The sequence below is a fragment of the Ostrea edulis genome, chromosome 1 (assembly GCF_947568905.1).
Source record: "Ostrea edulis chromosome 1, xbOstEdul1.1, whole genome shotgun sequence".
Lineage (NCBI taxonomy): Eukaryota > Metazoa > Mollusca > Bivalvia > Ostreida > Ostreidae > Ostrea > Ostrea edulis.
The window spans coordinates 52,519,619-52,545,446 of record NC_079164.1 but is presented as its reverse complement, the minus strand read 5'-3'; the positions used below and the strand labels follow the sequence as shown (position 1 = coordinate 52,545,446).

Here is a 25,828-nt window from a genome sequence, read left to right as displayed (position 1 = left end):
TTTAGGAAAATAATTAGACCCTCCCGTCCCAACAAGATACACATCTACAAATGGCAATGAAACATTGTACAAAGTTTCAAGTCTATCCAATAAGCCATATAGGAGAAGCGTTTCACAAGACTTTGCGACTGACAGAAAGTACAAAAACAATATGTCTCCCTTTGGAAAGGGGAGACACAATACACAAGTTCCGAGTTACCCAAAAGTTATTTCCCTTTGTCGAACTCTTTCGCATTTTATGACGTATGGTGGGTACACAATGTATACATTATATCGTAGACTGGCATTGTACATAACGATTACGTACGATTAATGTAATAAAAGCGTAACTTTTGTTTATATCAATCACTGGTATGCATATTCTGGCCATATCAAGCATAATTTGTTTGAATAAGATCATCAAATTGGTTATTGAATCATTATTCGTTTCCTCTTCTACATGAGTGACGCTTTTATCAAAGAAAGATGGCAATTAACAATATTTGTTTGAGCCATTTTGTTATTCAATACTCATAAACTCACTAAAGTTGCATTTTCCCTGAGATAGGATGGTCTCAGAAACTCTGGATATCATCTTTTAAGAAATAATACAACGATAGTAATTAGCAAATGTACCCACTGTCATCATATTTTACGTCATAATTTATGGAAGAGTTCGACAAAGGGAAATAACTCTTGGGGAACTCGGAACTTCCGTATTATAATATAATGAAAACCAAATCAATATCATACCCATATAAAGATAGATTTATTTTTTCATAGAAATACAATATGAACATATTTTTCATTACAGTATCATAATTAATACATTACTTAAAGACAATAGCACTAACAATTATTGCTGTCCAACCAACACCAAGGCAATCTGTTTCACTGTATATTTTTATCCTAATTTTCATTTCAATGTCTCCCCCCTCCCGCTTGTGTTCTTTACACTGCAGAATCTGACATACTGTCTAATCCAACACAAAATTAATGTAGAGTATGTCAAATAAGACAGGTTTCACTGTTTTTAAAAAATAATATAAAGTAAACAGCATGTATATGTACATCTCAATAAATTCTGAATGTTATAATTATAAGTGTATTAGTCTATATAATGTGCTTTACATTTAAAAAAAAAAATGCTGATCTCTATTACATGTCATTAGAAAATATTTGTCCCAGTTGCTAAACAAATATGAAATTTAAAATTCAGAGAAAAATATTTTATATATTTGTATGAATTATCTCTCTTCATATGTATAATACACATATTGCAGATATGACATTATAATGTTGGTAAAGTGAATGGAGTTGAAAGAAGAAGGATGATAAAGACAACTGTACACTGAGTCAGTCACTGACTCATCTTACAGGACCCGGGGAAAGAATGGCTATACAATGACTCCCTCACTGAAAGGGCCGGGGAAAGAATGGCTATACAATGACTCCTCTTAAAGGGCCCGGGGAAAGAATGGCTATACAATGACTCCTCTTACAGGGCCCGGGGAAAGAATGGCTATACAATGACTCATCTTACAGGGCCCGGGGAAAGAATGGCTATACAAGGACTCCCTCACTGAAAGGGCCGGGGAAAGAATGGCTATACAAGGACTCCCTCACTGAATGGGCCGGGGAAAAGAATGGCTATACAATGACTCCTCTTAAAGGGCCCGGGGAAAGAATGGCTATACAAGGACTCCCTCACTGAAAGGGCCGGGGAAAGAATGGCTATACAATGACTCCCTCACTGAAAGGGAAAGGTTTGGATTCCCCTACGATACAATCATTCTGGATTTTATTCAACACTTTCTTTCATTATTCTACAAAAACCAAATTCGCATTTTTTCTCTTAAAACCCAAGGACTTTGGAAAAAACCCACCAACAACCCAAGATTATCATCTAATAAACCACTACATATATACTTAGAACCATGCATGTCTATATTTCCGTATATTCCTAAACATACGTTAAAAATTTATTATTACATAATTTTGTGAGAAGCATCATTTGCAAAATCAAATTATTCACTTTTATTTTTATATTACTAAAATACATGTAAAAACTCATGCTCAACAGATCACTCACGTTCACCGGATCTGATGTCTACAAGTCGTGATATTAAGTACTCGTGTTAAATAAGGAATCTACTGTATATAACATTACTTGTTGCAGATTATTTTGTAAAATGCAAAGCAGTTTACAACAAGAGCTTATGTGGGTTATGAATTTTTCTGCAGTGCTAGCTTCCTTCATCACCCGATGAAACAACAAAGAAAGCATTTTATTGTTTAAATGTCCAGAGTGGATTGCCTTCAAAATCAATAGGGGTCATCTACTCCTTAGGATGCACCAGTGTACCAAGTTTGGTGTCAATCAAGCAAATGATTCTCAAAATATAGAGGAGACAATATAATTTGACCTTTGACCATGTGAACCCAAATCAATAGGGTTAATCTACTCCTTATAATCAATAGGGTTAATCTACTCCTTATAAACAATAGGGTTAATCTACTCCTTATAATGTACCAGGAGTGTACCAAGTTTGATGTCTGTTAAGGAAAGGGTCCTCAAGATATTGAGCAAACAATATCTTCCTATGTCCAGAATTGATTGACTCTTGACCTTTGACCATGTGACCTCAAAATCAATAGGGGTCATCTACTCCTAAGATGTACCAGCATAAAAAGTTTGATGTCTGTCAAGCAAAAAGTTCTGATTCTCAAAATATAGAAGAGACAACATACTACTATGTCCAGTTTGACCCTTGACCTTTGACCATATGAATAATATACAATGTACCATGTTTGATGTCTGTTAAGGAAAGGGTCCTCAAGATATTGAGCGGACAATATCTTCCTATGTCCTGAAAGGATTGACCTTTGACCATGTGATCTCAAAATCAAGTCATCTAATCTTTAATGTACCAAGTTTTATGTCTGTCAAGCAAAGGATTCTTAAGATATTGAGCAGACAAGACTTGGGCTTTTGGATTGACGGGTGCATAACAATATGCCCCTCTTTTTCAAAGGGGGGGGGGGGAGCATAATAAAAATTATTTTTTCATCTTAGGGGAAGAGTCACTGTATAGTCATTCTTCTAGAGGAAGAGTCACTATGTATAGCCATTCTTCTAGTGGAAGACACACTATATAGCTATTCTTCTAGTGGACGAGTCACTATGTATAGCCATCCTTCTAGTGAAAGAGTCACTATATAGCCATCCTTCTAGTGGAAGAGTCACTATATATAGCCATTCTCTCAGAGGAAGTCAATATATAGCCATTCATCTAGTGGAAGAGTCACTATATAGCCATCCTTCTAGTGGAAGAGTCACTATATTGCCATTCTTCTAGTGGAAGAGTCACTATTTAGCCATCCTTCTAGTGGAAGAGTTACTATATATAGCCATCCTTCTAGTGGAAGACCCACTATATAGCCATTCTTCTAGTGGAAGAGTCACTATATAGCCATCCTTCTAGTGGAAGAGTCACTATATATAGCCATCCTTTTAGTGGAAGAGCCACTATTTAGCCAACCTTCTAGTGGAAGAAACACTATATAGCCATCCTTTTAGTGGAGGAGTCACTATATAGCCATCCTTCTAGTGGAAGAGTCACTATATAGTCATTCTTCTAGTGGAGGAGTCACTATATAGCCAACCTTCTAGTGGAAGAATCACTATATAGCCATTCTGCTAGTGGAAAGGTCACTATATAGCTGTTGTCACTATATAGCCATCCTTTTAGGAGAAGTGTCACTATGCAATCATTCTTCTGTGGAAAAATCACTATATAGCCATTCTTCCAAAGGCTCACTTTAATAAAGAGAAAGCTCACTATATGACACTGATACATATCTAGTTTTTAAATGACAATAATGTATTTCTGGGAATACAATTCAAATAACTAATATTTAAGCCACATAGATAATCTTCTCCAGTACAATTTGAATGATTTTAGCTCAAGAGGTCATATATAAATAATTCTTGTCTAATTCACCATAGATAATAATTGAAAATAACTCTACATAGAGTACAGAGAGAGATAATTCTTACAAAAATTAGAACTTTCTCTGTGCATGTCACATGTTTTACCCAATACCTAATACCTTACTGACATTCATTGTATTTAAGTTAACAATCACCATTCTAATGCTTCTTCCACACTTTGCTAAAGTTACATGTATGTCCCTTGGCTGCCATCTCAGGATTCTCTCACAGTGGCCTTTGTATTATTTAAGTTTGTAACTTTGTCATTTCATAAAAATTGTTTGAATCTTTTATTTGGATTGCCCCAAGATGGGGCTACTTATGTACATTGAAAGAAAAATTGTTAAAACAGCTGTAAATTTATTGCAGTATGCCTACACATTTGGTAGCATAAAGACAAATATTGTTTTATTCTATTTCAACCTTTGGGTTGACCCCACTTAGGGACACAACTCAATTTACTTTTTGCAAAGTGTGGATGGACTTATACAGATCGAGTAAGATCCAGAAATTCTTTACCAAAGATGATGTATTTTTGAAGACAGACAGCCAAGCAAATAAAAATGGCAAACAGAAAGACCCCCCTCCAATAGTATCTAACAATCTTTTAATTCAGGGAAATAAAAAACTAAAATCACAAACCATTATGATGATTGCATAAAATAAATAACTGAGCAAATGAAATAAAATCTAGTTGTTGGTTGGTTTTTTGGCAATACTGCAATTCACGATTGCTAGAAAAACCCCGTGTTCGTACAAAGACCTATGGAGATCGAAGGTTTGATGTAACAGCTGCCACACTATGGAACAGTTTACCGATAGACATCCATTTGTGTGGCACATTCAAAACTTTTAATACAAACCTCAAAACATATCTTTTTATGAAATCTTATAACCATATTTTGTAATATATTCTTTTTTAAAGTAAAGGCTGGTTTGTCGCATGAACTCGTAATGTTTAAATTGTTGTATTTTATTGGATGTTATATTTTATGCTCTGATTAATCTTATCAGGTTTTACATTTTACATTGTTAAAGCACTTAGAGTAATTACAAATTATATGATGCGTTATATAAATGCCGCACATTATTATTATTATTATTATTGGTTGTTGTTTTTTTCATATGCAGAAATGATATGTCAAAGAAAATCACAGCCATATTCAACTAATCATGTGATGAAAATAGTATACCTCTAAACCTGGATATAAATAAATATTAACAGCATTCAGTTGACAGCACTCAGTAGAAAAATGACCATTGTCAAACATTACTTCAATTAATACATGTAACTACATCAAAAACAATCTAACTCATAAAATATTACTGTAAATATATCACATGACACAGCCACATTCCAAAAAAATGTTGTATAAAAATGAACCTCTTTCTTTGTCGGATTGCCAGATAAATGTCATAGAGACAGTACAAAAAGAGGCGGGCCACAATGCTCACCTAGGTCACTAAACACTTCCAATAACAGAATGAATCTCAACAGCCCATGATTCAAATCTATTCCTCTGTATGATGCTGCTAAATTGTAAATAATTGTTGTTCTTGCAAACTGTAAATGCTATTACAGTTAGATATCTCTGGGGTTTCTGATCTAAACATATTACATATGCTACATCTAGATTTCTGATTTAAATATATCATACGCTACATCTAGATTTCTGATTTAAATATATCATATACACTACATCTAGATTTCTGATTTAAATATATCATATACGCTACATCTAGATTTCTGATTTAAGCATATCATATATGCTACATCTAGATATCTGAACATCGATCATTTTAATAAATGATTGCCTTGTTGCTCTTAAAAGATATAAACAAGAATTTTACAGATCAGTCAAGGAGTCATGTAAAAGCATCTTACTTCACAAACAGAAAAGTCAATATGTCATATACAAGTGTCTTACCTTACTAACAGAAAAGTATGTCATATACAAGTGTCTTACCTTACTAACAGAAAAGTATGTCATATACAAGTGTCTTACCTTACTAACAGAAAAGTATGTCATATACAAGTGTCTTACCTTACTAACAGAAAAGTATGTCATATACAAGTGTCTTACCTTACTAACAGAAAAGTATGTCATATACAAGTGTCTTACCTTACTAACAGAATAGTATGTCACATATAAGTCTAAATTTACAAACAGAAAAATATGTCATATACAAGTCTTACCTTACAAACAGAAAAGTATGTCATATACATCTTACCTTACTAACAGAAAAGTATGTCATATACAAGTGTCTTACCTTACTAACAGAATAGTATGTCATATATAAGTCTTAACTTACTAACAGAAAATATGTCATATACAAGTGTCTTACCTTACAAACAGAAAAGTATGTCATATACAAGTGTCTTACCTTACAAACAGAAAAGTATGTCATATACAAGTCTTACCTTACAAACAGAAAAGTTACTATGTCATATACAAGTGTCTTACCTAACAAACAGAAAAGTCAGGGTGTCAAATAGTGTTCAAATGTCAACTGATGTTGATTGCATTGGGTGCCCTGAAATAACCATATTATCATTCCTATTCTTTGGTCATTTTAAACCCCTTTAAAGGTCCCATGCTTGCCCATTAGAACATGGATTAAGATGTTCAACCTTCATTTGATGAAAATCAAATCCCAATTTCCCATGCAAGGAAAGGTTTTGTGATAAGATTGGGAGTCAAAATGTGAAAGGTTGCTACATACATGACAGGACCGTTTACAGGACAGACAGATGTGAGACTAAGGTTGTTACATACATGACAGGACTGTTTACAGGACAGACAGATGTGAGACTAAGGTTGTTACATACATGACAGGACTGTTTACAGGACAGACAGATGTGAGACTAAGGTTGTTACATACATGACAGGACCGTTTACAGGACAGACAGATGTGAGACTAAGGTTGTTACATACATGACAGGACCGTTTACAGGACAGACAGATGTGAGACTAAGGTTGTTACATACATGACAGGACTGTTTACAGGACAGACAGATGTGAGACTAAGGTTGTTACATACATGACAGGACTGTTTACAGGACAGACAGATGTGAGACTAAGTTTGTTACATACATGACAGGACCGTTTACAGGACAGACAGATGTGAGACAAAGTTTAATCAGAAAATGCTCACTTGAGACTTTAGCTCAGTCAGCTATCGGGTAACAAAAAATATTCTGTAACAACAAAATTCAATTAAAAATGAACACAAAAACAGACCTGCACCATGAATTGGCCTTGGAATGCAATGAAAACAAACAAAACAAGTTGTGATTAAGATTTAAAATCGAGTCCTTTTTTCAGAATGGATCACCTCTTACAGTTTCCACCAACATTTACTGATAAGATACATACACATAAATTCTCAATGTATCAGGAACATTAAAAAATATATATTTCTTGATAACCCAAACAATTATTTTAACATTATAAAATCCATATACAAACCCATGAATGACAGAAAAACAAAGAATAATGTAAAAAGAAAACAGTGAAGAAAGCATGTCAAAATTTGGATGCAGTTAGACTTGTTTGCAATGACCATGGTCAGAATGACCTTTTGGTTTAAACAAACTTTATAACCCATGAATTGTAATTAAGGACACGGATTTCTCATCCAGTATGACGGAACTTACAGGTGTACATGTAACACAAATAGAAGACCAAGACACCCCCCCCCTTCTGTCTGGTCTATTTCTGTATAAATTATGTACTGTAATGATAGAAAACAACCTTATGACCTGAGAATATGTATATAGCATATATTTATAATACATGATAATGCATACTAAGTACAATCCTATCTGTAAATACAAGGTATATATACAAATTATCCATAAATACAGATGTACAACATATTGAAATAAAAAGTCTTTATATTATATATATTGTCTTTATATTATATATATAGAGAGAGACACACACACACAGTAAAACTGGTATTTCTGCGGTTGGAAATTTTTGTGCTTTGATCCGTAAATTCGGCATTTCCAATATCTGCAGTTGCATTATACCTATATGTACCTATGAGCATGTGGATATATTTGTTTGTTATTGTAATTTTTGCGGATTTTTCCTATCTGCAAAAAATGAACAACAGCAGAAAATACCCATTATATATATATATATATATATATATACACTAAATACAAAATAAACTCATAGTACATGTTCATCCTATTGAGTGCGGCATAGTGGTTAAACCATAATCCTAAACATTAGTAGCTTATAAAACCAGTGGTGCCTTATATTGTTTTTTTGTGAACCATTGGTAGTTTACTTCAGGAAATGAGTAACAATATTTTTTTGTGATATAGAAAGTGAATAGGATTAAACACAAGGATACAATCTTTAAACTAGAAATATGTCCATCTGTGCCCAATGTGACGTTTGTAATTCAATATAAAAACAAAAAAACCCAGAGATTTATCAGTACTTTCTCATGGCCCAATATTCTGCCCTATTCACAATGAAAAAAAGGTTGCATTTTTCCATTTTGGGGAAAAAAATTAAAATATGAACTTTTTTTTTATTTTTGTAGAAAATTATGCAGTACTAGGATGACCATAGGGGCAAATGAGGGGAAATCATCTCCTTCATGTAAAAAACTTTATAGATTTTCAATGGAGAGAGAAAGTTGCTGCACATTTTTTCATTCATCTTATCAATGAATAAAAAGAGAAATGCAGTGCTTCCTCAATAATCTTATCAATGAATAAAAAGAGAAATGCAGTGCTTCCTCAATAGGGAATACACTTTGTTGTGTCTGTATCAGGGTTAAAACCTTTATTGAACTTAGTCTGGTGTGATGCTAGCTTTTTATAGGCCAATCCGAAAACATGAGTTATCTTTCCTTGATCCGGAACGTAGTACGCTTGCGTAACAGTAGGTTAAGACTTCCGGGTAGTATATTCGAGAAGCGTCATTATCAACAGTGCAGAAGGCCGCATATATATTGCTGTATAATTTTACAGCAATCACGCCAACAAATATGTTAACGTTAATAAAAGATCTCAATGCATAGGTTTACTTCATACACGTGAAAATAACCAACTTTGCCTGTAAAAATAATAGAAAATTAATGTTGTAAGTAGAGGAGGACACCCCCCCCCCCTCTCCGATAGGATGTTCTATCGTTAAACTGATGTAATTTCCTACAACGGGTCTGTCCCGAGACGCAGTAAGATTATTCTAACTACCCCCCCCCCCCATTTCCCAGGATTTCACGTGTTTTATAACTGAAATTAGTATATATCATATATTGCATACATTTCCTCAGGATCTTTAGCCCGTGTTTTAATACAGTCAGATTTATAATAAAATATCAGAAGTTACTTGTTCAATATCAATGTAGTACATGTACATTCAGCGATGAAAGTTATGCCACGATGTACGTCTAGGTATGTCGGACTGACACATCTGGATTCTGAAAATGTTCATCTCCTTCGATTGGTGAGTAAAATTTAACCCAGCCTGTAGGCCTACTTGTAAATGAAACAGAGGCCACTGACAGATTTCCAGCTGTCTGCCCACAAATTTTATACAGTTTCAAATACAAGTATAACATAAAGAAATTCGTCGTCACAAACCATCTTTAAACTGATATTTAGACATGCAATGCTTTGAAAATAAGATAACGTATAATTGAACACCCTGAATTTATAGTTGGCAAGAGTATGTACCTGTAAATACAGCCATTTTGAGTAAAATATTTGGAGTTTTACTCAAATTATTTTGTAAATTTGTGGCGAAAGGGGGTGTCTAAATCTGTCATTGCAATTTCTTTTATGACACGATACGTGCCTATACATAATCAAGTAGATTTCAAGGGGGCTAAAACGAATAAAAGAGGGAAGATACAGAGACGTCAAAAGCATTGTATTAGGGGGGGGGGGGGTGTAAACTTACCTATCCCCCAGAGAGTACATTTGAGAATATGCCCCCCCCCCCCCCCTTCCGGGATCACACAGGTCTATGAAAAATAATTTATATCAGTCTAGCAATATTCAACAAAATTGATAAAAAATATTATTTAGTTACCTATTTTACTGCATTTCAAACATATCAGTTGATATTAACAATCCTAGCTTCATTCTGCAGTGTACAAAATGATTTGCACGTCCAGGTACTTTGGAGAAAGTTACCCAATGATTGCAATCCGGTTTATTTTTGAAAGAGTCGATTGGTGGTGGTATAAATTTAGCCCTGATAAAACAATGAAAGCGTTGATTTCCTAATTTAATTGATTTTTTTATTTTGAAAAGAGGGGGGGGGGGGGGGGGGGGGGCATTTTACATGTATGCAAGATCTTCTCACCACAGGCACTCGACGTTTTAAATATCTATAATGAAAAAAAATTGCCTACAAAATAATTATGTCAGTCGTTATTGGAGACATATGTAAACAAATGAATGTCTGGGTGATTTCCAATTTAATTTTTAAAATCCCCCCTCCCCCCGAAAATCACTCCCGACTCGATCAAGAAATTCTTCTCTTTTTTCCCCCCATTAACATTTTCTTACTCTCTCGTACAAATGATTTCAACTGTTCTCGATTTTGAACAGCGCCCATACTAATATAACTATATATATAATATATGCGCAGTTTGACTGTGTTACTACCCGGAAGTTGTCATAATCACACTAAATGTAAGAATACAAAGAGAGATAACTCACGTTTTCGGAAAGGCCTATACAGACTGGTATAAATCTGAGTTGTGTTTAAATTGTATCATAAATGTATAAAATATAAAGAGAACCTTTGAAACACTCTTTTCTATTGTTATTTACTCTAAAAGCTTTAATACGATTAAATATCAGTTGTTTACATGTCATATCACACATGAATAAAACAGAAAACCTTTCAAACACGCTCCCTTATCAATCTAATGCATTATTTCTATGGCAAAGTGAAGTGTTTTAATGAAAAAAATGTCACCTTTTTTAAAATTTATTTTTATTTTTAAACTATCACCCATTAAATTCATTTCACTCTGAATATTATTCAAATTTACTAAAATTCTAAGAAAATTACTATAAAGATAAATAGCAATTTTGCATTGGTTAAATGTTGCCTAGCTATCAATAGAATAATGATCATTATTCAAAATTACTTATAAAAAGGAAGAGGGGAACAAAAAAAATTATACTCACATGAAATGCACATGTACATGGATATCATAAACGGACATGAAAAACCCTGGCCATATTCAGAAAGGGGCAAAAATTTTTAAACTAGCTAACCACCAATTATGGAATAGTGAGGTCAAGGTCAAAAAATAATGCTACAGTTGAATAGCTACCACTGATATTACTGTATCAGTGTAAGACTTTTCATAAAAATATTGTCAATAGTTGCTTTGAAACTAAGCTAAACACCAAATAGGGAAAAGCGAGGTCAAAGTCAAAGGAAATGTCAAGGTCAAAAATAGTCATGAAGTTGAATAGATGTCACCAATATCTATCAGCATATAAGGTTTGAATATCTTGATCAGTTTCTTTGAAACTGAGCTAAATGCAAAGAGTGACGGAAGGACAGAGGGACAAAAGATGGACATGACAAACACTATATGCCTCAACCATAATCATGGTGGGGCATAAAAATTACTGTAAAATACTTGAACCCCCCCCCCCCTCCCCCTAAAAGATACACACAAACAACTTCTTATTGGTTTTCTTTTTCATTTGGCACAACAATATGGAATTGATTAAGATCAGACTTGTGTTTGGAAGACACCCCTTCCAGTAAATACTATATATGGCACACATCTGCATCAAATATGACTCATTTGTCTATGAAAATAATTTTAGTATTACATAATTATGCAGTAAGTGCATGTACTATCGTAATACTTAAAATGCTACATATTTCTGTGATTCTGTACTACAAGGGTAGTTCCTTTTCCCCCTGACAATACAGTACAAAGGTCATTTTTAAAATCCTGTCTTTCATACACTACAAGTACACATCTTATTTTGGAAATGAGTCTCCTTAGGGATCTTCACATCCGATTAAAACTTAGAAACGTTATTCCATAATAGCGGCACTAGAAAGATTCAAAACACAAAAACACCCAACCATTACAACCGCATTGTTAAATTCTGTACACTGGGAAATATAATTTTTTGTTTTAGTCCTTTTGCCCTTTTTCACTTTGGGTTAATTTGTAATGGGACTAATATCAGACCATTATAAAACTCTCATTTATATGTATATCAGGATAAAATAGTATTTGAATGTGATATGTTTGGACAAAATATGCCCAAAATATCACAGGGTGACAATCTCCCTATATCTGATCCTACTGCTAGACAGTGAAGCTCTAAAATAAATTCAAACTAAGTCTAAAGCTAAAAGAAATACATACATGTACTATGAGAAGTCATTAAAATGACAAGAGTTGTAGCTGCACAAGTCCCGGTCATCCACTACTGTATGTAAATGGATAGATCTACTGAGGTAGTGGTACACCACAATGATAGTTTCCACCATACATATACTTATCTAAGCGGGATAAAAAATTTAGCTGCTTTGGAGGTAAAGCAAGAGTGCTAATTTATACTTGTGATAAAATATGAAATTCTCTATTTATCCATTACCATACAGAGAAGAAGAGCTAATTTAAATCAAGATCATGTCAAGTACACGTACAGGAACTTGTCTTTTATATCCAAAGAAACTAGCAATTTTAAAAATTCATATCCTTCAGTCAATATTTGCATTAAGTCTTAACATTTCTCATACAACTTATTACTCTGCCAATTTTAATCTTAAAGGTGAACTAGATAAATCTGAAAATGGGGGCATATATCACCTTTCTCATTGCACAATTCATGAGGTTGTTTCTCATCATTAAAGTGATCATTCTTATCTTATATTTGAATTGCTTACTTATACGTACATCAAATAAAAAAGGCACATACAAGTAAATGAGATCAAAGTGTGAAAAGTAGAAATTGTTTAAAAGGGTCTGTGAAAGATAGGAACATTAGGTTAGAGAATGGAATCCTGCTTGAAACCTTGAAAACCTATAGAGATCTCGTTACAAAAATAGACAGTATAATATGTTTAAATGAAAATGCAGTGGTACATGTGTACATAAAAAGAGAATTTACTCTTATTCTTTTTAACAACCTTAATGGAGCAAATAGTACTTCATAATTATAGCACTAGTCCATATAAAACAAAGAAAATACCATCTTTTTGTACATGACATAAAACTAAACACCAACAACAATCTATTTCAAACACAGACTTATAAAGAACTATTTAGAGATGTCTTCTATATTAACTTTTGTTTTAGCTATATTACCATATGTATCCTCTACAAAAACTGTAATAAGTGAAGCCCCAGGTGGGAGATTTCTGATCTGTGATCTCTTCAGATAAAACACATTTGGGGGTGTGTCCTGTATAAACTCCCAGAAATGGAACACTTCCTCTTGGGGATCTGATCGCAGCTCCACCAGTCGTAGACCATTACAGGACTTCACAATGTTCCTAAAAATAGAATATGTCACGATAACACAATATATTTACATTTCCAATGCTTTCGCCTTTGATATCATTACAAATCATTAATGCGCTGCATGCAGTTGTGAACAATATGTGTATGAATCTTGATAAGTATACATTGTAGTACTTCTATTTTAACAGCTGGAAATTAAGACAGAAGTGATAGTAGAATGTAAATATAATAAATAAATTTCATTTTTGAAAATACATGAGGGTATGAACTGCAATGCTTCATGCCAGCAGACTTTTTATGACATGCTAACACGACGCTTGAAATAAAATATTATCTTCTTTCGACACCATAATTACAGCTAGTAGTGCTTTAAATAATATTGTATTTTTCAACAGAACAGTTTGGCAATAAAATACATCACTATGGTACCCTTCTTTCACTAAATAAATGTTGCCTATGTAACTTTATTTTAATAATCAAATACATCTACTTGCATATGAATTAGTTGTCAATTATCTTGGCTCTAATTATGCGAGAGCTGAATAATTTTTTAGAGCAATCAAATCCAATGGTAACAATTGTCCTTGGTACACTGATGAGATTTTTCATTGACCTGAAAGCACTATTTCTAGGTACTAACATATACACTAGACAGAAAAGTGGCCAATCACAAACAAATGTTGCTGAGATCCCACCCTGTTATTTCTATACACTACACAGAAAAGTGGCCAATTACAAACAAATGTTGCTGAAATCCTACCCTGTTATTTCTGGTGGTTTTCCTTGGTTTGCTGGATTACTTTTGTTGAACCACCTACAGAAAAAAAGCACACATACAGTCTGCATAGAAAACAAAATGGAGGATGTAAACAAGAGGTCAGGTAGGACAAACCTTACAGACTTTTTACTTTACATTAATCTAAACTGTTTAACTCAAAAATTGTCCATTCTGAAAAGTGACTGATTGCTTAGGATTGTCAGCGAATATCAACATTTCCTGAGTAAGAAAATAAACTGAAGAGTATTATAAAAATATCTTGGGTACTTCCTCTGCCTTATCCCTAGAGTGAGTAAATCCGAAGGTACATGTAACAAGTTTGTAACTTTTCTCTTATAAGACAAGTTTTTTTTGTGCTCACTGACTCAGTGCCCCATCTTTAGCATACACACACATGTACACACCCGGTATAGCCTTTTGGAATTCTGCTCTTTGATGAGATCTTTTCAATGATATGTCACATGAAAACTTTTACTGTATTTGCTGAATTTTTTAAAATTACACATGCATACTGCATAGGGGATGATTTCACAAGTTGTAAATTTCACTGTTTTTCTTGTTTAGACACAATCGTTGGTTCATGAATTTGCAGATTTGAATCACACCCCCCCCCCCTTTCATTGTCTGTATTTTAACACATCATGTTGTATTAAAGAGAGACAACTCTTTTTATTCCCTTTCGATACACCACTGCATAAGTGAGTTGTATTCAATTCAGTAACTAAGCAACTCTAAAGGGTTTGAATACTAGAACATTCAGAAGTTTTGGCAAAGAAGTACAAGAACAAAAAGAGCCATTAATCCAGTCATTCATCAGTGTTGGTTTAGTGCGTTAGTTTATCATGTTTATGTCAATTATATTGAGAGACTGTTCGAAATGACATAGAAATTTGAAGAAATAAAAGCATGAGCTACACAAACAAAACACATTATCAGGTGATTTATCCCCGAGGTAAAGGTACACGGGGCCTGTACACACGTATGAATCCAAGAGGGGCCACTTGTGTTTTTATTAATCAAACGATGATAGTCGGCTCATACTTTATAATAAAAGAGTGAGTAAAAGATGAATACATTTAAATCATTACTGATTGGAGTAGTGAGAAATAAAAAAAAAAATACATGGCATATAACCGAAATATAGTCACTACGTAATTATAGATAGCTACATAGTTAGATAGGTGTCTTGTATACTATGTAAAATCCGGATATTTTCTAGTAGCCTAAGTGAACTAAAAACAAGGATACTTCTTTTTGATAAAACTTATTCAGTTTCTTGAATTCATGGATTTGTCTAAACCGTGAATATAGTGAATATTTTCACCGCGAGTTATTTTCCCCTATACAGTATATAGCACATACCCATAGAGCCATGCTACGCGGTCTGAGTCTTGGACAAGGAGGCCATAAATAGCAAAGACCTCCACACAGTGTCTGCCAGATTTCTAAATTCATTACTATGCACCTAGTTTGTTTAAGAGTAGAGCTAGAAGATGTAAACGCATTTTCATGTGATAATACAGATGCATATAGCCCCATCTTCTGGCCTGAATAACTGACCCAGGATCAGGGATGGAGTAATTGAAATAAGTAATAAGTAATTACAGCTTGTAGAAATTATATTATTGGTAATTGAGTTTACTTTTAATTACATGCATGTGACTGCAATACTTTTTTATTACATGCCCTAATCTTACTGAAAGTAAATATTGACAGAAATAGAACTTCAATTATGAATTCCAAATTTTATGTTTGATCTCAACTTGGCCTTGCTGTTCTGGAAAAGGCTTTTTGAAAGACCTATATTGATGTATGATTTTAGTTCCACCCTAACCCCTGGGTCCATGAAATAAAACCCAAACAATCTTTTGTCTAATTGAAGATCGTAATTCGTTTGTACTTGATAATTGTATTTTCTTATTTTGATTGAATGAATAGTTTTTAAAAATATTAAAATCTGACTATTCCTGGATACATTTTAAACACTCATACCCCAGAAAACAAGAGGCCCAAAGGCTTTATCGATAGGTCACCTGAGTACTAGTTAAAAGTATCACTATAGCCCCAAGGGCTATGAAATGTAGAAAAAAAATTCCTGTTTTGCATATCAAAGTTAAATTCTAATATTCAACATCAGTATAAAACAAGATTTGTTCTTAAAACTTAAATGTTCCAGAAAATGCCTATACTGATGAAAGGCTTATATGCAACATTAACACGATATGACAATTTGGACCCGTCCTAGAGGCAAAACCCTGAGATTGCTAAATTCACAAATTTTTCCTAAATACACATTTAGTTTTTATACAGTACCAGCAAAATTAGATAAGTCTTTGAAATCAAATGATAAGACTTATCTAATTTTGCTTATATTATATAAAAAACAAATGCATATTTAGGAAAAGGAGAAAGTGGTGTACTAAATTTTTGAATTTAAAATTAGATAAGTCTTTCAAATGATAAAGCTCCTGTGGGAATCTGGGTTAGAATAGGTCCTCAGTACCCCTTGCTTGTTGTAAGAAGTGACTAAATGGGACAGTCCTTCAAACGAGACCGCAAAAACTGAGGCCTCATGTCACAGCAGGTGTGGCATGATAAAGGTCCCTCCCTGCTCAAAGGTCGTAAGCACCGATTATAGGACTAAATTTTACAGACCTTTACCAGCAATAGTGAGGTCTTCATATGTCAAGTGAATATTTTTCGAGCTGGACGTTAAACCAACCAAAGTCAAATGATAAAGATAATAATCACTAGGGTAATTATCATCTCACCCTAGAACCAAAACCCCTATCCCTGGGATCATCAAATTTACAATTTCAGTAGAGGACTACCTACTCCTTCTAATTTAGAATAGTTTCAATTTCATATCAATAGCATTAAAGAAGATAATATGTGTACGGTGTGACCGTTGAGACGAGCGAAGACCAATAACATCTTACAATACGACTTGAGGCAATTCATTTAACGCGGGAAATATAACGCGGTTGATGTAAACAGTGCATTGTGACGTTATCATTAGCTGCGAATGTTTTTCTTTCAAATACAAAATATACGAAGGTATGGGAAAGCTTGTCTGTAATTTAAAATCATTTGTGGTACTTCCCAAACTATTTATTTGTTTTATCTACGGGGTTGTCAATGAAGTATATTGCAGTGACAGCGACATTTTCCCGGAAGCATTATGGGTAGTCCCCATCATTTTTCAGCTGATGAAGAGCAAATCACGTGACTCAGTTGCGTAATCATTGGAGCGAGCTTGTCGCGTCGCTTTGCCACGCGAGCTTTGCTCGCTATTATTCAAATGTTTTACACATACACACTATACATATGAAGTTTAGCCCCACTCTGGAATCAGAACCCCTACCTTGGGTAGAGGCCTTCCTGCTCTACATCAGTATGTATTTTTCTAACAGATGTGCAGCTGTTGAGAAGAATATTTTTGAATATTGGTCAATGTTTGGCAGTTTTTACCCCACTGTCATGGGGGTGCTGGAGTCCTGAAATTTACAATTTATGTCATCCTTGTCCCAAAGATGCTTCATACCAAATAAGAAAATAAATGGAATGGTAGTTATCGAAAAGAAATTAAAAATGTTCAATTGTTAACGCATTTAATCATTGACCCTTTTGGACTCATCCTGGAACCAAAACCCCCTACCCCTGGAACCATGAAATTACAATTTTGGTAAAGGAGAGCCTGCTCCTTCTAAATATTCATTTAGCTTCAATTTAGTATCAATACCATTAAAAAGATGTTATTTGAATGTTTTACACATATACAATATATAGTAAGTTTGGCTCACCCTGGAGTCAGACCCTCTACCCCTAGGATCATGAAATTTTGGTAGAGGTTTTCCTGCTCTACATGACTATACATTTAGTTTTTCTTACAGATGTGCAGTTGTAGAAAAGATTTTTGAAAAATAGTCAATTTTTGGCACCTTTTTTTACCTGCCCCTAAGGCTCCGAGAGTGCAGGAATTCTGTTACATGTACAATCATGTCCCCCTTGTCTTTAAGATGCTTCATACCAAATTTTAAAAGAATTGGACAGGTAGTTATCAAGAGAAAGTTAAAAATGTTCCATCATTAATGCACGATGAACGACGACGGACAATGTTCCATCATTAATGAACGACGACAGACAAAGACCAATAGCAATAAGGCTACTGATTGACTCAGGCGCCCTAAAGACTATGTATGTTTGCAAAAGTCAATACCTGTGGAAATAGAGAAGAACTGCTGAGGACCTATACCAGTGGGCACCACCATCTGTAAATGATGGCTGTCGAGTGGGTGGTCCTTCAGGAGAATTGGGCAGAGTCAATGGTGTGGCGGACAGTGGTGATGGAGGTGGGGAGGAAGAGCTTATAGATGAACAAGAGCTGCTCTTCTCTGATAAAAATTTGTTATGTAAAAATTAGCATTAAAATGGACAACATAACAAACTTATTTGAAAATAATTACTCATGTCAGAGACACATATACATGTAACAGAGATTAGCAACTTCCCCAAGTCTCGTATTATCTTGTGGTCCCCTGTTTTTCAGCAAAAATGCACAAACTGATTTAAATTGTGCATTACATCTTAATAATAAAAGATATCAAGTTCAAACCTTCCAAATCCTATCACTAAAGCATTGAAGACACAACATTTTCAGAAGATGTTCACTTCAAAGTAAAATGAAACTGAAGTTTCAAAAGGTGACATATGACTTAAATATCGGCAATATTTCAGAAAATGAATGATTTGCTTACTTTTTTTGTTAATAGTACAATTTAAATAGTAAATAGTAAATTTGTTGATCATCAAATCATTTCAAAACTTATTACATTCAATTCCAACTTATGATAGGGGTGAAATAATCTGAAATCAACATCAATTTATCAAACCAATAGACAGGAATTAACAATTTATAGGTGGGACCGTCACATATTTTTTAAGTGGTAAACATGTCGTCGAAGGAGTTGCTTATCTCTGTTATAACTCAGCTCATGTGTGTATTATTACCTTGCATTAATCATTATTTCATGAGGCTATTAAAGTACATGCATAGATTAGGTAACTAATGATCACTTAGTCTTTATACATAACATTGAATGAAAAATGCTGAACAGAGAACACCAGTATAAACTTCTAAACGCAGTTAGATCTTGGGACCTGCCAATTAAAGACACTGGGCGCACTTGTTTCAGACATCCGGGAGATGACCCGGTTCACTTTTTTTTTTTGTGTGTGTAAGTTTTTAGTTTTGTGCACATACCGGTATATCAGATATACAATAAAGTGCACCGCCACGGCACATGATACGCCCGTCACATATTGTTAACAGTATAGATTGTACCCATTAAAACATTTTTTTTATATCACCTTAATTAAATGTCACAGTGACCTTAAAGTAGGATGCGACACACCTTCTACCTAAGATGCATTAGTTGACCAATTTTGGTGATTCTAGGTCTAATAGTTTTCAAGTTATGAGCCGGACAAGTTTTTGCCATATATGGCCATATCTTCTTAATGAAAAGTCACAGTGACCTGGTTTTAATGTGCGACACACCTTCTACCCAAGATGTATCTACAGACAAAGTTTGATGATTCTAGGCCTTGTAGTATTTAAGTTAGGGTTGGACACGAAAAAGCTAACAGACGGACGGACAGACGGATATCTTCTTAATGAAAAGTCACAGTGACCTGGTTTTAATGTGCGACACACCTTCTACCCAAGATGTATCTACAGACAAAGTTTGATGATTCTAGGCCTTGTAGTATTTAAGTTACGAGTCGGACACGAAAAAGCTAACAGACGGACGGACAGACGGATATCTTCTTAATGAAAAGTCACAGTGACCTGGTTTTAATGTGCGACACACCTTCTACCCAAGATGTATCTACAGACAAAGTTTGATGATTCTAGGCCTTGTAGTATTTAAGTTACGGGTCGGACACGAAAAAGCTAACAGACGGACGGACAGACAGACAGACGGACGGACATGAACGCCATACCATAATACGTCCCGTCTTAAGACGGGCGTATAATAATATTTCACTTTTATCATATATATATATATATATATATATATATATAAAAAAAATATATATATATATATATATATATATATATATATATATAAATATATATATATATATATATATATAAATATATATATATATATATATATATATATATATATGAAGTTTTGACCCGGAAACGAGTGGGAATCAGCTGATTTCTATCAAAATATAAAAACAAAAATTATGTATTTTTTAAACAATATCTGCAAAAAAGATTTCATAATTTGTACCCCACATCAGCTTATAAATCATAATTGATAATCAGTTTTCTATTCTGATATTTTATTCACAAAAACTGCAGACTGAGCTGTAAGTACCACAGGGAAGCAGTGTTGATTGTATCATCGAGCATATGGAAACAAAAATGTCAGAAAACTTACCCCTTACCTCACTACTTTATGCTAAATTGAAAATTAAACTTTTTAATGAATGAAAAATGGAGAAATCAAGAGCAAGATAACTGTTACCGCCATTCTTAGCCATATTGTTTTACGTGTGCCTGCTCTAGATTTATCGGCCAATATGGGCTACTTGCTGGTTGACCTACTTCCGGAAGTATCAACCGGCTTGACCCGGGTGATGAAACAAGTGCGCCCACTTGCTACAAACAAATTTTTTCAACCTCCTTTCAAAGAGTTCCAATCTTTACAATATTTTTTTTTTTTTTTTTTACAAAATTGGGGCATGTTTGAAATTTCCTTACTGCAGAATATTTATTGATACTTATTTACCAACATGATGTACCTAGAGCAATTTCAATCAATGTGTGAAAAGAATTCAAGTGAGTACAGAGTGTCTCAATGCAGGAAAGCTCTGAAAACAAATACCCAGTATACACTAATTTCAACTTGACTTCATTCATTTCGTAATGTTGCTATTTTGAAATGTTTTACCTATCTATTTACATTTTGTAAAGAAATATTTGAAAACAGATAAGTTTGATTTGTTTGTAGGAGGTGTCCTTAAGGCACAACTGAAACTACAAGTAACAAAAAGAACTATCTGTGAAACCAGAGGATTTCTGAACATCTGATACATGGATAATTCAAACAATTTGTCTCAAGTTCATATAAACTGCTTTACCTCTCCTAGACTGTGTTTTAGCCAGCACACGACCATCCACTCCCAATAAGAGATCAGTGACAACCTCACATCCTATCTGCTCAGACACGGTTTGGTGTCGTTCTGTACCATCATAATTTCTTGCACTGAATGTCAAACTGGTAGGTACTGAGGGCTTGAAATTTGACTCCAAGTTGACAACTAATGGTGGTGGGGCTACATAGCATTTACTTGCAGATTTATTGTACTGTAAACATAAAGAAAAATTCCTGTCATCAAGATGCATGAAAATTGACTTGTTCAGATACAAATGGTATATATGCCCAAACACTGATTGCTTGTCCTAAGGATAAAAACATGGTTTCTACGGAAAAAAAAGAATTCAATCTTTATTCACGTCAATTTAAAATTACCTACACTGTACTACATAGTATAATATGAGCAATAATATTTTATTTCATTCATCTAGAAACCAGGGTACCAAGCAACATTTGATTAACATTATCATATGATAAACCACCTACTTTTTGGACTGGATTTAGACACGGAACAGCATTGGGGGTATACACTCCTGTTAATGTGGCCTCATTGCAGGACTCAATGCTGCTGGCAATACTTCTGTCCTCGCTAGTGTCCCTGTCTCGTTGCCACTGCTGTTTAGACTTATACCTCTGGACTATGAAGACTCTGTTGATGTCATCAAAGCCTCGAGCCATAACCCCAGTTGGGGTGTGAGCAAGATCAAATGTGTGCCCCAGCTCATGTAAAGCTGCCCCTAAGCCAGTTGCATAGTTGGCCCAATGGTATTCCCTAGAGTACAACATTAATAAACTCAGTACATTTGATTGCTTGATTTTCCAAAAAAGAAAATCATGTACAATTAACATTAATGAAGAGAGATTATATAGACTGCTGCCCAATCCTATTATGCAAAATTCTTTCCATAATATGAAAATGTATAACTCTCTAAAGATTAACAGTTTCAACATGGAAATTCAAACATGAGCAAAACTGTATGTAGAACTGTAGGTTTCTGAGAAAAAATCAGAATATCCTAATTCTATCCCAGAAAGCTCCAGTTCTGCAGCTAGAGCAACACACCTGTATGCACTGTCATCCATAAATTTCTTCCTGTCAATTTTCCGAATATCTGTGAATCTTTGATGAATTTCATCAATATTTTTAGCCCAGGTGTGTAAGTTACCAGTACCAAACAAAGCCAACCCTCCTCCACCTGGTGTAAGAGACAGTCACACCAATAAAAACATTATTAAAACAATAATAACAACAATAATCAAATATGACATCATTTAAAACAATAATAATAGGTATTTACTTTAGTATGGATTCATGATGAAATTTTCATTCAAGTTCAAGTTCAATACATCAGTGGAAAGTGAACTTGGAAGAAAATTTTCTCATATATGTACACAAGATATTTTTCTCCTTTAGAAAAATTACCTGTCGCAACATTGCATGTTTTTCAATTATCAAATTTGCAACTGACTTAAGTTTGACTTCATTAACCAGTAAAAATTACCAAGAGCAGCATGGCCTTTCGTGTGACTGAGGACATCACCATGGGATCTAGGAGGTTCTATGTCTTCTGGTAGAAAATATCGAGTGAATGACATAAAACAAAACCATTTGCAAAAATCCTTTTGAGTAAGATTAGACTTCATTAATTCCTTGGCAAAATAAGTCCATAGCTCATTGCCTGTCATTGAGTGAGCTTGTTCTAGAGTCAGCTGACTTCGAAAAATATGACAAAATGGTTCGTAATCTTGATCCATTTCAAGCTGGAATGTTTTGTGGCCAAAGCCATGTTCATTCAACTTTTCTGCTGTAAATGTTTGGACTAGCATGGTAGCTAATGTTACTCTCTCTACAGCACTTTGTACAGAACAGTCTTCACCATCTGGAGCTTGAAAACTCCCGTCATCATCACAACAGATGATGTACACCGGCCGAACAAAGACAGGGATTTGTGGAATGTATCGTGTAAGGGTTAAAACCAAAAGCTGAGACTCATAAACAAGACGGATTACATTTTCTCCAACTTTTAACTTAACCAACACTTTGAATGCTCCCTCAACAACTGGCCATATGACTTGTTGACTGCTGGGGACTGAGGTGTTGTGTACTGTAATGAATCCATCCGACGTGGTGCAGTCGATGTCACCTATCAGAAGAGGGAGATGCAGACTCACCGACTGGCCATCACCTATATTATACACTCTGATGACCATTCTAAGATGTCATCTAGTGAGTCAGGTCAGATCCAGTAAAGAAGTTCAGATTCATCATTGTAATGAACTGTCCAAGTCTCTGCAATGGGAAGGAGACATTTTATCTGTAAAGCTACATATCTGTAACCTTATATTACAACCTGTACTTAATTACCTGTTCTAAAACAGTAATTATAAGAATTACTCAAGAAGGACTTAGTCCTCTGCAAATTGTAAAAATTAGGCCTACAAGGTTAATTCATGAGAAAAAGACAACACCAGTCCTGATGTCCATCAGTATCGATTCATGCCTTTCCATTAGAGATACAATAAATAAATATTTTCAAAGCATGTTCAAATTTAGGACCAGTGTACAAAGTATGACTATTTGTTGCAATCATGAATTAGTGCTAAACAACATTACAAAATATGTATATGTGGTAAACATAAATCATAGTGGAGACTACCCTTTTTGAAAAATTAAAAAAATGATACAAGGAACCAAGGGATCACTGGTCCTACTGCAAAGTAACTCTGCTTGAGGTAGAGGGTAAAGGTGAGGACCCACCCACTAATATCAATTCTCAGCATATGTAAAGCACGAGGGGGGACTGAATGAAAACAGGCTCAAGGTTAAACTTTAAAAACTGACCTGTCATTTTCTTTGAAAATTGTAATGGGAAATTTTGTCATACCAAAAAATACCCAGAAATAGATGTTTTATTCTTCTTTTTCTGCCTCCTTATAAGTAACACTGATAAGATTATCTCTAATTCATTTCCTGTATGCTGACCATGCAAATATTTTACTCCTGTTATTTACGCCATGAAGCAAATAAATTCCAAGGCTTTGAGTAGATTTAAAGAACTTGCACCGTTATTTACTCTTGTTATTTGCTTCGCTTTTTACAAAAAACGTGCCATTTTCTTGATTTGTTCTCTTTATATCTTGATCCCCCAAAAAATACCAAGCCCCATTTTTATATGTTTCTCCCCCAAAGAAACCCTTTTCTGGAGAAATCTTCCCCTTGAAGTGCTATATAGAATGAACTGGTTCAGTATATATATATATATATACTCCTGTTATTTGCTTTGCTTCTATCTATCTATCTATCTATCTATCTATATATATAAAAGCACGAAGTTCCAACAACACCCGATACCTAAAAGTGTCGGATCCACAACATGGATGCAAGGTCAAATACAAAAAATTATACAAAGCACTATAATGACCAACGACAATCTGGTTGTTAATGTCGTTGGTCATTTTAGTGCTTTATATATATATATATATATATATATATATCTTCCTGTTATTTACGTCATGAAGCAAATAAATTCCAAGGCTTTGAGTAGATCTAAAGAACTTGCGTCGTTATTTACTCCTGTTATTTGCTTCGTTTTGTATAAAAACGTGCCATTTTCTTGATTTGTTCTCTTTTTATTTTGACTCCCCCCCAAATACCAAGCCCTATTTTTTATGTTTCTCCCCCAAAGAAACCCTTTTCCGAGGAAATATTCCCTTGGAGTGCTATTTAGAATGAACTGGTTCAGTATATATATATATATATATATATATATATATATTATATATATATATATATATTTATATATATATATATATATATATACTCCTGTTATTTGCTTCGCTTCTGTATATATATATATATATATATATATATATTTACTTCTGTTATATACGTCGAAATGTGTGGAATTATAGTCAGAAAGTGTAATTATGTACACAGATGAAATTGACGTTAACGTCAACAACGTCAAACTTTAATATCTGATTCGCGAACGTGCAATATAGGTACAATATAGGTATAATTGCTTAAGTTACGTTCTGGTCCTATCCTAGTGTTACCTACGGTACCAATTTAATTATTTACCAATTATTGATAGCAAAACAGTGATCTATAAACTAAACATACTCGTCTTCAAGTGCAAATTTTCAAAAACACTTTCCTTGCGAAGATGCTTGAGTCGCACACATCACTTTTCATAATGATTCTCGAAATCTCCAATCTCGACCTGTCAGCTTGTTTACATGTAAATATTATTTGTATTGTGAACCCGAAAAAAAAATTAACAGGTACTTAAATCAAGCATTATGCATGCAACCAATCGTAAAACAATTCAATACGAGAAATGAATTGATTGATAGATCTAGATTCAATATATTTCATGATGTTTGTGAATAACAATCGACAAATCTTCTCTT

At 34.1% G+C, this 25,828-nt stretch overlaps 1 protein-coding gene and 1 long non-coding RNA gene across 2 annotated transcripts; both read right to left on the bottom strand.

Annotated features, from left to right (window-relative positions):
* Window positions 1-731: 731 nt before the first annotated feature.
* Window positions 732-9,124, bottom strand: LOC130051627 (uncharacterized). Its single transcript, XR_008799897.1, has 2 exons — window positions 6,206-9,124; window positions 732-6,096 (listed from the first exon to the last, which is right to left on the bottom strand). It is a non-coding gene; the product is annotated as an uncharacterized LOC130051627 (long non-coding RNA).
* Window positions 9,125-10,680: 1,556 nt separating this feature from the next.
* Window positions 10,681-25,671, bottom strand: LOC125650268 (uncharacterized). Its single transcript, XM_048878414.2, has 8 exons — window positions 25,539-25,671; window positions 22,918-23,705; window positions 22,479-22,611; window positions 21,902-22,187; window positions 21,399-21,624; window positions 18,460-18,634; window positions 14,223-14,276; window positions 10,681-13,494 (listed from the first exon to the last, which is right to left on the bottom strand). Exons 2-8 carry the CDS (start codon window positions 23,624-23,626, stop codon window positions 13,260-13,262), a joined length of 1,818 nt encoding a protein of 605 aa, XP_048734371.2. The 5' UTR covers window positions 23,627-23,705; window positions 25,539-25,671; the 3' UTR covers window positions 10,681-13,259.
* Window positions 25,672-25,828: the final 157 nt, after the last annotated feature.